Raw genomic sequence first — 14244 nt, forward strand, 5'->3', positions numbered from 1 at the left:
GCACGGATGTTAGCTCAGGGCCAGTCTTCCTCAGCAAAAAGAGGAGGACTGGGAGCAGATGTTAGCTCAGGGCTAATCTTCCTCAAAAAAAAAAATCTTGTTTTTTAAAGATTTTAAAAAAATTTTTCCTTCTTCTCCCCAAAGCCCCCCGGTATATAGTTGCATATTTTCAGTTGTGGGTCCTTCTAGTTGTGGCATGTGGGACACTGCCTCAGCAGGGCCTGACAAGCGGTGCCATGTCCACACCCAGAATCCGAACCAGTGAAACCCTGGGCCACTGAAGCAGAGCACGTGAACTTAACCACTCAGCCATGGGCCGGCCCCACACCTTGTTTTTTAAAATGCATATACCCTATGACCCTACAGTCTGATGAAACACTATGCATCTGTTTTTAATAAAGATAAATCTAAATGCACTGATTTGGAAAGATGTCTAAGATCTAATATTAAATGAGAAAAGCAAGTTTCAGAAAATATACAGCGTGGAAAAGACACACCTACACTCTCAAACACTCAACATGTGAACATATGTATATATAAACAAAGAACAAAGTCTGGAAAGTCACACACCATACAATTCACAGTTAGTACTTCTGGAAGGTTGGAGAAGATGAAAAGACTAGCTCTTTTTACTTTTTACTTCTGTTATTGTTTGAATTTATTATAGGAAACATTTTTTAAACCTTAAATTTGACTTCATATGGACCCTGAAACAATGCAAAAAATCCACATTACTTAGGATTGTAAAAAACAGCAAAATGATAAGCCCTCCTGTGTTTGGTAAGAGCTACTTTCCCAAGCAGACACTCAGAAAGGAGATAGAATGGAGGAAGAATGGGGACTGGCAGCATTTATCTGAACTAAAACTTTCCTGTCCATGGAGGAGGGTATTTGCAAGGCTCGTGTCTGTTGGTTCTAAGAACACTGTTTATCTGTCCCACCAAGTACCCAGAGGCAGAATTTGGAATCTCCAAGTGGTATGAATTGCATCTTGGGAAGGGTCTAGAAGACAAGATTTCTTGGTGGGAACATTCTTCTGGAATCATGGTCAAAAAAGCAGAGAGATGTGGGCTGAGTGTTCAAAATGAAACTCTACACTTTCTAGCTATGTGCCTTTGGGTAAGTCACTCATCTTTTTGCAAACCACTGAGGGAGCTTTCTTTTCTGTACCATCACAGGGGAAACAAGATTCACTTATGACTGGGCAATAGAAAGGGCTCTGGTTCAGACCTCCCTGATAATCTGACAGTCTTGTCTTGGCAACATGGTCTTAATTCTCTAACTAAGAAACGTGAGGGGCCGGCCCTGGGGTTGAGTGGTTAAATTCATCAGCTCCACTTCGGCGGCCCAGGGTTACACTGGTTTGGATCCTGGGCGCAGACCTAGCACCACTCGTCAGGCCATGCTGAGGTGGCATCCCACATAGCACAACTAGAAGGACCTGCAACTAGAATATACAACTATGGACTGGGGGTCTTTGGGGAAAAGAAGAAGAAGAAAAAAAATAAAAGACTGGCAACAGATGTTAGCTCAGGGCCAACCATTAAAAAAAAAAAAAAGAAATGTGAGACCTTGTACAATAAACATAATTTCTCAGTTTTCTTATCTTTGAAATGGGCACATTTATGCAATCTACTTATAAGGGTTATTGTAAGGGTCAAATCAAATAACAGATTTGAGTGTACCCTGGGAACTATAAACAAAAAAGAATAAACATTATTTCTAGTCCTGCCCCTTTGTTATGTGACTTCAGATCCCCACTTAATTTCTGAGTTTCAAATGTGTCTGCAAAAAGTTTGTTCTACCTACTTCTGGCGGTGCACAGAATTCTTACCAAAAGGTAGGAAACTCTAAGTGGGGAAAGATAAAACTGACATAAGGAAAACCAAACATCTGTGCTTTGGCCAGCAAAAATCCACCACTAAATGGCATGAGCTGTCTACATAAAGACTTTTAAGAAATAATTTCTCTTAAATAAGAGTAAAATACTAATTTTTACCTATAAAATTATAGTTTACATTAAAAAAAAAATCTTGGCAAGAATAAGGTGAAATGGACACATCTAGACCCAGAACCTGGGGAAACAATCCAAAATGCAGACAAGAGTTAAGTTCATAGATCTCACTAAAGCATTATTTGTAATAGTGACAAATTGGAAACAGCCTAATGACCAACAAATAGCATATTGGTTAAGTAAATTAAAGCAAGATACATTCTGTAGCCATTAGAAATAATTATCTGAAGAATTATTAAAAACACAGGACATGGAAGAGTGCTCACATTACAACATTAAGTGAACAAAGCATGATTCAAATTGAAAACTATTCACAGTGTGATTTCTTCTGTTATAAATATTTATGTCATATTTGGATTTGCGTTCTAAAAAGATGACTCTGGCTGACTCCCAACCACAGCTGATCACTACTTTGTCAGCCCCAGCCCTGTGCCCTGCACATCCATTACTGTGGTCCACAGCAACACGGATTACTTATTTGTGTATATGACCCAGATTGTGAGCTGCTTGGAGGCAAGCCCCTTGACATATTCATCTCTGTATTTCTGCTCTTCCTGCATAGGACGTTCCTGGGACACAGAAAGACTCAATACATGTTTGAACAAATGAATGAATGAATCATTGAAAACAGATTTCAGAAATAAATACACATTGGTTTTCCCAAAGTGGGGAGCTTATAGGCTAAAAAAGTCTTTTGACAATGTATTTTCAAACACTGTCACAACCTGATGGGAAAAATCAATACAGTTAATTAAACACACATACACATACCTAAGCACAAAGGAAGAGCTAGAAGAAAATACTTAAAATGTTACCAGGGGTGTTGCTGAGGGTGGGATCCTGGGAGCTTTAAATTTTCATCTTTATACATCCAGTAGTTTGCAAATTTTCTCTAATGAACATGTATGACCTTTATAATTATAAAAGTATGTGCATATTGGGGGGAGGTTGTATTCCTTTTAAAAGGAGTATTTTGTTTGGGATAATGAACAAGTTCTGGAAATAGTGGTGACGATTACAGAACACTATGAATATACTTTATGCCACTAAATTGTACACTTCAAAATGGTTAAAATAGGGGCTGGCCCAGTGGCACAGCAGTTAAGTGCACACATTCCGCTTCGGCGGCCCCGGGTTCGCCGGTTCGGATCCTGGGTGCAGACATGGCACTGCTTGGCAAGCCATGCTGTGGTAGGCATCCCACACATAAAGTGGAGGAAGATGGGCACGGATGTTAGCTCAGGGCCAGTCTTCCTCAGCAAAAAGAGGAGGATCGGCAGATGTTAGCTCAGGGCTAATCTTCCTTGGGAAAAAAAGAGAAAGGTTAAAATAGGGGCCAGCCCCATAGCTGAGTGGTTAAGTTCACGTGCTCCATTTCAGCAGCCCAGGGTTTCACTGGTTCAGATCCTGGGTGCAGACCTAGCACCACTCATCAAGCCATGTTGAAGCGGCATCCCACATGCCACAACTAGAAGGACCCACAACTAAAATATACAACTCTGTACTGGGGGGCTTTGGGGAGAAGAATGAAAAAAAATAAAATTAAAAAAAAGAAGGTTAAAATAGTAAAATTTACGTTACGTATGTCTTATCACATAAGCCAGCCTTGGTGGTCTAGTGGTTAAAATTCAGCCACTGTAGCCTGGGTTCATTTCCTGGTCAGGGAACCATACAGCCATCTGCTGCTTGTCATACCATGGCGGCTGTGTGTTGCTGTGATGCTGAAAGCTATGCCACTAGTATTTTATGTTATTTATTTTATTTTATATTTTTTAAAGATTTTATTTTTTTCCTTTTTCTCCCCAAAGCCCCCCGGTACATAGTTGTATATTCTTCGTTGTGGGTCCTTCTAGTTGTGGCATGGGGGACGCTGCCTCAGCGTGGTTTGGTGAGTAGTGCCATGTCCGTGCCCAGGATTCGAACCAACGAAACACTGGGCCGTCCGCAGCGGAGCGCGCGAACTTAATCACTCAGCCACGGGGCCAGCCCCGCCACTGGTATTTTAAATACCAGCAGGGACACCCAGTGTGGACAGGTTTCAGCTGAGCTACCAGGATAGGAAGAAGGACCTGACCACCCACTTCCTATGGCCATGAATTGGCCATGAAAACCCTATGAAGAGCAGTGGAGCATTGTCTAATATAGTGTTGGAAGATCAGAGGATGGCCCAAAACAACCGGGCAGGGTTCTGCTCTACTGTACACAGAGGGGCTAGGAGACACAATCAACTTGACAGCACTAACAACAAATATCTTATAACAATTAAAAAAAAAGTAGAAAACCTTCTGGAAGGATATGGGCACAAGTATTCAATAAGACAATGGCTCCTGCTTAATAAACTATGTCTTTCAGGAAATGGCCAAACTAAAATTAAATCAATTTAAAACCTATAATGGAGACATGGCAACAGCCTCTGGAAAGGAGACTTGGCAACAGTGAGTACCAACAAGACAGTGAATGGTCTGGCATCAGGGGAACAGGAAGAAGAGTAAGAACGTGTTAGTGTGTTCCCAGTAACATTTGGGAAAGGCAGATCCTTTCTAGAACGTGCAAAGGTAAGGTACAAAGACAGAAATGTGCCCTGTGATAACAACACAGTACATTTCTCTAGCATTTAATTTATAAAGAAGATGGTGAAGAACGCAAGCTTTGGAGGTAGATGGAACTGAGCTGGAGTCCAGGCTGTTCCACTTAGTCGTGTATGTGACTTTGGGCAGGTCAATTAACCTTTAAAAACCACAGTTCATTGGTCTTATAAAATGGGGCAAATAATATTCACTACCTTATATGAAAATATGAGAACATACATGATAAACTCTTAGCCTTGTGCCTGTTTCATAAGATCCAATAAATATTAGTTATTAACTTTTATTTTTATACCTCATTATTGTTCATCTCAACCTTCCTATACGGCAGTCAGCATATACCATAGTGAATGAAAGCATAGGCTCTAGAGCCAGGTTGAAATCCTGGCCCCAAGCTTTGCTGACTATGTGAACTTGGACAAGTTACTTAACTTCTCTGTGTCTCAGTATTCTCATCTTTAAAATGGAGAAAAAACAGTATGCATCATTAGGTCTGTCTAAGGATTAAATGAAATAATGTACATAGAGTACTTAGCAGATGCCTGGCAAAGAATAAATGCTCAGTAAACATTAGCAATTATTAATATTAACACTATTGTTTTAAGACGACGACAAAGGTCTACAGCGGGTCAAAGGACCTGCTCAAGGTGACTCAGTGAAAGAGCGTTTATTAAATATCCTTTACGTGCAACCTAATCCCTTTTCTGGAACTCCAGACTCAGAAAACAATCTACAAATACAATTGTTAGAAAAAAATACATCCTAGAAGAAAGGAAAATCAGGAGTTGGATAGTGGTGATGAGAACAGAAAAATTCCAGCTACTGGACGAGTAGAGACTAATTGTAACTCACTGATTCCCTGTAATAAATGCAGATTGTCTAAATTTGAATAATGTAAAGAGCACCACCTCAGGCCCTGATTAGCCCTGTCTGAGCTGAACACTAAGCTTCCTGAGCTTGTGGGCTGAGACATCAGTCTCCTCGTCCTGGTGACCCTGCCCAGCCCACACCATGTCCGCATGACTAACTCCACAAAGGCACGCTACTAAGTCATGCAAGGCAGAGAAAATGGATACAGGAAAACTTGCTGGGCAAGAAGCAGAAGATAAAGGTCAGTGGTTACTGCAGTGTGGTATGAGTATAAAGCACACTGAACCAGGAATCAAGATCAGAGTTCTAGGCGTGAACACATATTAAATTTGCTTGCTAAATAGCTTTCTTTCTTTCTAGCACGAACATTTGTCCCTTACTATTTTTAGTATACTATTTCATTCATACAAAGATTATATGAAACATTAATTGTAAAGCACAATAACATAATGAACTATGAAATCACCCCAAGCCAAAAATTAGAAAATACCAATAACTTGCATCTACTTACATATCCCTCATCTATTTATGTATCTCAACTTCCTGCCCTGCTCTGACCCCACCAACTTAACCAGCATCTTAATTTTTTCCCCAACAGTTAAATTTTCAATCTGCATCTTAACTGACCTCTCTACAGCATTCTATACTTGTTCTCCCAGTGCCCACGTCCCTCCTGGCCTACACCAACGAATTCCCTCTTTTCTTGGCTCCTGTAACACTGACAGCCTAGTTTTCCTCCTAGCTTTCTGGTTGTTCACTCTCTTTTTTCCTTAAGGCTCATTCTCCTCTACCCAGCCAGTAAAACTTACGTTTCTCAAAACTCCGACCCTCTCTTCTCACTCTCGATGACTCTTAGCTTCCTCATGCCCTCTCTTTGCTTTAGCTACCACCTACATACAGAAGACCTCCACCCTGAAGTCTCCAGCCCCCACCTCTCTCTCAACTGTCTTCCTGACACCTATATCAGCATCTACAGTATATCCCAAACCAAACTCCTGACCTTCCTCAATCCAGATTCCCTCTCAAGGTTCCCTAGCATAGTGAAATGCACCACTATCTACTGTTTCATAAGTCAAAAACCCTGGAGTCACCCATAACACATCCTTTACCCAGAGTCAGTCCATCAAGTCCTCTCGACTTTATCTATTTTGTAGCTCTCAATGCAGTCTATTCAATCTATTCCACCACCATAATCCAAGCTCCCTTCCAGGTACTCTCTACTTGAATTTTTCCAACAGTCTTTCTGCAACCAACAAGCTCCTTGCACCACTGCCTCCTTCCTCAGTTACTGCTTATTATTCCTTCTTACGTCACTTATCATTTCTTTGGGGGAGCCTTCCCTACCAGGTCTATTCCTCTTATTAGAAATTCTTGTTGTACCACGCACCAATGCCTTTATAGCATTTAACACCATTATAATTTTATGCTAATTTGTATAATCTTGATTAATGTCTGTTTCCCTTACAGAGGTCCACAAGAGCAGGAAATATGTATTTTTATTCTTACCACTGTATCCCCTATGTATAGCAATGTGCCGGGCCGTCAGTTGGCACTTAAAAAATATTTGCTGAATGAATGAATGATTGATTGAATGAATGAACTATGTGGCACAGAAAGATCACCAAGCTTTGGGGAAGACAGGAATTCATAAAATAGCCCTAAAAACGTTCTCCTTTTCTTATCTATTTCCATTCTCACCGAGTAACTTCTTGATTTTTAGTTTAGTTTCCTGGATAAATCAAATTATACCCAAGCAGAGAATCAGAAAAATTCCTGGGTCCCAAGATCTCCTATACCAGAAGTAAAGAACAGGAACTCTGGAATCACACAGCGAGTCCCAGCTCCGGCACTTACAAGCAGAATGACCTTGGGAAAGTAACTTTAATGCTGAGCTCAGTTTTCTCATCTATAAAATGGAGAAAAGACTTGAATTTCTCACACATGAGATTAATGATTTAATAAAATACAGAACATAACACACTTCCTTGGTTATTTTTGCTACTATTATTTTACTATTACTATTATTAGTTTACTAATATTATTACCAAAGGTTACACTAATAATAACATGAGAGGGACTGAGTGGATATCTGGCTTCTAAAGAACAATTTTCTTTCTGAGAAATACCTGAATCTTGGATGAAATTGTAACATGAGAGACCTAAAGGACTATACCCCCCAACAAGCTGTAGTCCTGAAAAATCATTCTTGGAAAAACACTGTGAACGAACCAGGAGGACATAATTTTTTACTGAATGCCACAGCCTTGCTACCTGCTATGCTGTTTTTCTGGGGCTTCTTGGTGTGTAAAGAATTTCTTCAAAGGAATTCTGAAGCAGGCTATAATAAGCCAATCCTAAGCTCTAAGTGTGATTTGACTTCAAGTCGAGCCCAAGTACACGGCTTAGGAGGGGATTTATGGTTTTGTGTGTACCTGTCTTCCCTATCAGTTACCTCCCTAAACAACTAGGGATACCTGGGATCCAGCAGGCCTTGCTCTACTCCCCAGGCCATCTCTCTCACAGCATTGCTGATCTCGTGACGGGATGTGTATGCAAAGCAGACATTCAGGAAACACCTGGGAAGAGCAGAAGAAAATAATGTAGCAAAGGAGGATAGGGACTAAGGACTGGAGTCACTGATTACAGAGCACCTCTCCTTCCCTGGAAGACCCAACTCACACCAGTGTTAACCACAGAAACCTGAAAAGTGAGATCACCAAGTCTTTGTGTTTTCCAAGTTTTCTTGGAATAAAGATGTTACTAGTTTTGTAATAAGACAAATACTAAATGACCCTTATTACCCTCCTAACCTCCCCTTCTATTGCTAACCAGCTTTCAGAGGATGTGAATCCACTGTGATATTAGCAAAAGCAAAGGAGGAGAGGAAGGAAATTTGATGCAAAACAAATCCACTGCCAAACACGTTCTATTCCAAAGCCATACATAAGGAACTGTTCCTTCTGCAGCTGCATGACCTCCCAAGGTCATCCCAGCCATAGGTTAAAGGAGTGGGACAGAAAAAGAAGTTCTTGAAGCATCTCTCTTCAGAGCCAGGGATAAGGCCTGCTTCATTCCCCCCCCGCCCGCCCCCCCATACCCTGTCAAGTAAAAACTATATATATATATATATACACACACATTTTCTTTTAGGGGGAAGTAGACACATGAAGAGGGAAGAGGATGAGAAACTGTATGTGTGCGCATACATACATAAAACATGGTATTGCAAAACATTCTCTGGCCTGCCCTGCACACGGAAGAAGTCTCTAAGCATCCCAAACCACCCCTTCACTGCCCCTTCACTGCCCCTTCACTGCCCTGCACACGGAAGAAGTCTCTAAGCATCCCAAACCACCCCTTCACTGCCTCTTGTACCAAATGCAGACCAAGGAAGGCCTAGGATGTCTCCCTAAAGCTAACAGGGAGTCCAAGATTGATACAGGTCTCTAAGGGAAAGTGAAAACTTACTTGTTGTAGTTCTTGGTGGCCTGCACAGCTTGTGCAATCAGCTCCTGGAGATCCAAGGGCAACAAATGCAGATCACCCAGGACCCGGATGCATACCCCATGCTTCTGCAGTTTCTCCCTGATGGGGGAAAGGAGGCAGGGTTGGGACAGAGCACCCTCTGAGGTGGAGAGCTGATACTACCCAACTACCAGTTTTTGAGTGCTTTCCTATGTGTCAGGCACTGTTCCACGCGTATTATTTTACTGCATTCCCTCAACAGCTCTGAAAGGAGTTCGCTACATTCCTCATTCTATAGCGGGAAAGTGAGGCTCAGACAGGGACTCCCCAAGGTCACACAGCCCTAAGTGCTAGGTCAGGATTGAAACCCAGGTCTATCTGACTTGAGAACTCAAACTCTTCACCACACATTACACCGCCTCAGGTGTCCTTGTCGGCAAGTTGCATTTTACATACTCCGTGCTGTTTGTCCCATTTTGGCAAGTGAATAAACTCCTCAAGGGTGGGAACTGCCTTATCTTTTGTATCTTCTGGTGAAATATGATCTAACATTAATTATATGTTACTAAGTGCCAGACGTTGGTCTAAGTGCTTTACCTGCATCAACACACTCCATCCATACACCAACCTTTGAGGCAGACACCATTATCATCCCCCTTTTACAGATGAGGAAACTGAGACAAAGGGAGGTTATTTGCTCAAAATCAGACAGCTGGTGAGTGGAAAGCCAGAATTTGAACATAGGGAGTCTAGTTCCAGAGCCCGTCCCTCAATCATGACATTACACTGCCTCCATACAGTAACCCCCAAACTCTGCACGGTGAGCATGAATGCACTGTCACCCAACCAGCTTCTCTCACCTGAGAATGCTATGGAGAAACTGAATAAATAATGTTTAGAAACTGGGGCCTTAATAACAAGAAGTAAACTCTAGGGTGGGGGTATCCAGCAGGTCTTGGAGAACTCTGATCCAGAGCTGAATGCCACATCCACAGCCTATCCACACTATAACCCTCAACCACATGTCTTCAAGGGTGAAGCAAGATCTAACCACCTATTTTCAAGAACCTGCTGGAGCTATAGTAGACAAATAATACCCAAATCAAGGCAAAATGTGAATAAGAATATCTAGATTCAAATCCTAGTGCCACTACTTACTAGCTGACCTTGCATAACCATTCTGCCTTTCTGAGCCTCAGTTCTCCTCCCCCTGTAACCTGGGGGTGATAACCATCCACGCCATACTATCTACACTGGCTTATGGTGAGTGAGATAACGTAGGTGAAAGTGCTTATTCTTAGACATCAGGCATGTGACTCAGTGAAGTCTATAGAGGAGCTGCAAAATCCCTGGCAAGGAGCTGGGGAACCTGGGTTCCCACCGGGCTCTGCCACTAGCTTATTGTGTGACCATGGGCAAGCCTTTCTCTTCTCTTCAATAGAGTTCAGTTTCCCAACTCATGAAACTGATTAGGCCAGTGGTTTTCCAACCTTCTTTCAGCCAAGGAACTCTTTCTTCAAATCAAATCTTAAATAGAAGCCCAATATATAAAACAGATAAATGCAAACCAGCACCCTATACCCCCATTCCCTCTAGGTTCTTTGCATGCCCACCTCTCAAAACTCTGGAGTTCTGTGGGACACTGTTGGAAAACCACCGCTAAGGTTTCCTCTTGCCCTGCCCAGGACTTTACAGCCTAAGACTGTTTTCTCTACTGACTGCTTAGAGCAATCTCAGTAGCACCTCTACCGCCATGCATTTTGATCTTTCAGGAACTGCAAGATTACTTCCTGTTTCTCGGAGTACAGAGTAGTAGACAACAGCTCAGCTCTGTAGTTCTAAAGATCCTGTCTGTCTTGGCTTTGCCTGTCTGACAGCTGTGTGACCCAGCATACACACCTAAGCTTCTCTGGTTTTTATTTTCCACTTCTCTATAACTGAGATAATATCTTTCTCACAGGATAATGTCACTATTAAATGAGAACACATGTTAGGCTCAGGACCTGGCACATAGTATAAGCACTTTAAAAAGGTAAAATTAGGGGGCTGGTCCAGTGGCATAGTGGTTAAGTACACAAACTCCACTTAGGCAGGGGTTCGTGGGTTCAGATCCTGGGCATGGACATACACACCACTCGTCAAGCCATGCTGTGGCGGCATCCCACATATAAAACAGAGAAGGATTGGCACAGATGTTAGCTCAGGGACAATCTTCCCCACTCAAAAAAAAAAAAAAGGCAAGATTAGTGTGAATTACAGAAGAATTTGAACACCTGGAATGTGCCCCATGCCTCCATCCCAGGCTCTTAGGTGTGAACTCTGAGCCATACAAGTTTTGCTGGGCACCAGGAAGCAATGTCTGTGGCCCAGAGTCTCACCATCCTAACATGGACAGAGAGAAGCCTGGTTACCCTCCCGACTACCCTTGACCCACACAGGGACAGAAATGACAAAACTGTTCTCGGCCCAGCTCCACTGGAGCTCTAGGCTCTCTGCTCTCTCACCTTCTTGGTCCTGGTACTGGGAGCAGCTGGGCAGAGAATGGTTGTAACGAAGACTTTTGGGCAGTCCTGGCTGGAAAGGGTTCCACACTTTGAAGGAGACAATCTCCATCAAACTTCCTCTTTGACCCTTTCTGACTTTGCTCCCTAAGTTGAGCTTAAACTTAGTGACAGCTAAGAATGGTATTGACTCTTCCCCATAAAAGCCTCTTACGCATCATCCTGTGCCTTCTGAGAGAATACGCAGGGGACTATAGTAACTTTTTAGGGGTGAGAGCACAACAGAAAATGACTTTCTCAACATTTCTCTCTCTCTACTCCCCTGGTCACAGTTTATTGGTCCTGAGGTAGAAATGTGATCTAAGGCCGGCCAATTAAGGGATTTAGTTAACTCTGGGCTGCTCTCTTGAAGCAGAGAAACCTGGTCTGCAGAGAGAAGGACGTAAATGTACAAAGAGGTTCTACCTAATGGATTTCAACTCCTGGTTTCAGTTTTGCTTGAGGCTGACTGTACTTGTCCTTGAATTCTGTGAAATACCTCTATATCCTCAAATAAATGCCCCCCTTAAAAAAGAAAAAGAAAGAAAAACTAGCTTGCCATTTTTGCTAACAGACATCTGACTAAGATGAAAAGGGATGAGTTCCTTCAGTTAGCCTCAGAGAAGAGAGTTGAGGGTTAGGGTAAGGCTGGGGGTGGTGGAGGAACACCCTCTCCCCTCTGACGGTATCTTACTGTTCCTCCATCAAGCGGCTGAACTTCTGCCGGGCCAGATCCATGAGCCCGTCTACCTCACTCTTGGAGCGCTTGAAGTTCTCAATGCTGAACGCGTAGACCGTCACCTCTAGGACGCCCAGGTTCAAACACCAGCGCAGAGTCTGAGAGGGGAGAAGGCAAGGAGCTAGGATACAAGGAAGAGAAGGAAGGGAAATAAGAGGTGCCTTGGCCCGGACTCGCTGTTGGAGGAAAGAGACAGACTTCTCTCCTCCCTACACTGGGTAAAGCCAGGATAATGCCAGTGCTTCTGTCAGAATAAGGAACCAAATAATGAAAAAAGCCGCCACTGAAGAAACTGAAAAATGTGAACTTAAAGAGTATTATTATCCTGATGCTATTGTGGTTTATTGGGAAGAACTCTTCGCTGAGAGTAAAGATCTAGGTTTTAGTCCCTGACTCCATCATGTACTTGCTATGTGACTGTAGGCAAATCATTTAGCCCCACTGAGCCTAAATCTCCTTATATGTAAAACAAGATCACAATCCATCCCTCATAGAGTAGCTAAAGAACAATATAAAAAAAGCCAAGTATTGTTACTCACAGCATAACTTCACATTCCGTTAGACTAAGAGGCTGATGAGTTATAAGAATAAAAGCAACAGTCGCACAGCTGCGCAGCACTGAAGTCTGCAAAGGGTTTTCACATTATTTCATTAGATTCTTCAAACAACTCTTTGAGAATGGCATTATTGTTTTCATGCCTACTTTACAGACGATAAAACTGAGGTTCAGAGTTGAAGAAATGTGTCAAAATCCACAACTCTACTGTATGAATCCATTATATGAAATTCTACAACAGCAAAAACTAATCTTTAGTAACAGAAATCAGAATAGTGGTTGCCTGACAGAGGAAGAGGGAGGTGGGACAGAGTTTGACTGGGAGGGGGTACCAGGGAACTTTCTGGAGAGATGGAAATGTTCTATACCTTGACAGGAGTGTGGATTAGACAGATAAATGCAGCTGTCAGAATGCAAAATCTGCATTTCACTGTATGAACTTATACCTCAATGAAAAAAGAAGTGAAACTCATACTTAAACTGGGTCCTTTGGGGCTGCTCTACCCGGTACCACTAACGGTGGAGAAGAAACTGGAGCTGAGAATAACAGTGCTGAGATGGGGAGTCTGGAGGTTCAAGGGGATAGAAGACATTCAAACAGAACTGAAGAAACAAAGCTGAAGAGCTGCCTTCCTAATCCCCTAACAGACACACAAACCAATTCACTGCCACATTAGGAAAATTACCAGTGAGAACCTGACACTTGAAAAGGTTCAGGCCCTATAGACCTTACAGGGCAGCCACCTTGACTGGTACATCTGGGTTCAAACCTAACATTGACTTCAGTCAATACAGGTTCTAATAACAACAGCTTCAATTTTTTGAGCACTTCCTTTATGCCAGGTCCTGTGCCACATACTTTTCACTGTGCCATCTTCTTTAATCCTCACATAATCTCCTGAGGTAGAGATTATCACTATCCCCATTTTACAGATGGCAAAGGGGAGTTGTGTAACTCACTGCTGGTCACAGAGCCAGGAAGTGGCAGAGCGGGAGCGCCAATGAGTTCTGAGTGACTCCAGAGCTTAAGCTCCTAAGCACTAGGCAAAACTGCCATTGACTTAGTCACAAAGAAGCTGGTGTCAATGAACCTAAAGACCTCCACAGAGTGTTGGGAAGAGCCCCACAGCCTCTCACTCAAGGCAAAAATATCACTGCCCTGGCATCAGGCCATGTTCTTGGGCCAGGAAGCTGAGATCTGTGGGCTACACACCATATTTCCATTCTTCTTAAAGTTAGTTTCACAAAGAATGACATATTCCATTCTTATTGTTAAATTTAATGTTTGCCAATTTGCAATATGCATTAAAACCAAAAAATGTCCGTGATCTTTACTTAGAGTAATGTCCCAGATTGCCTGGCACTTTCTCCAGATTAAGCACTAAAAGGCCTGTGTCCTAAAAGGCCTGGGTCCTGAGAAATCCCTCAGCTTCAGGCAAACCAAGATAGGTAGTCACCCTACCCTTGCTCCAGAA

The 14244-nt window shown here is 42.5% G+C and overlaps 1 protein-coding gene across 19 annotated transcripts in view; it reads right to left on the minus strand.

The window, feature by feature from the left end:
* Positions 1-14244, minus strand: part of DHDDS (dehydrodolichyl diphosphate synthase subunit) — a 30430-nt gene that overhangs the window by 12767 nt on the left and 3419 nt on the right. For 17 of the 19 annotated variants that reach the window (XR_011537514.1, XR_011537515.1, XR_011537512.1 and 14 more), the window contains 3 exons: positions 12169-12311; positions 8938-9054; positions 7944-8045 (listed from right to left, as the gene is read on the minus strand). Coding sequence is in view for 14 of the 19 variants with exons in the window: in XM_008519494.2 (XP_008517716.1) it covers positions 7944-8045; positions 8938-9054; positions 12169-12311 (362 nt within the window). In the remaining 5 variants the exon portion in view is untranslated. Of the gene's footprint in view, positions 1-7943; positions 8046-8937; positions 9055-12168; positions 12335-14244 lie in introns of all 19 variants that reach the window. The other 2 variants (XM_070610613.1, XM_070610612.1) reach the window with 2 other exon arrangements.

The sequence above is a fragment of the Equus przewalskii genome, chromosome 2 (genome assembly GCF_037783145.1).
Source record: "Equus przewalskii isolate Varuska chromosome 2, EquPr2, whole genome shotgun sequence".
NCBI lineage: Eukaryota > Metazoa > Chordata > Mammalia > Perissodactyla > Equidae > Equus > Equus przewalskii.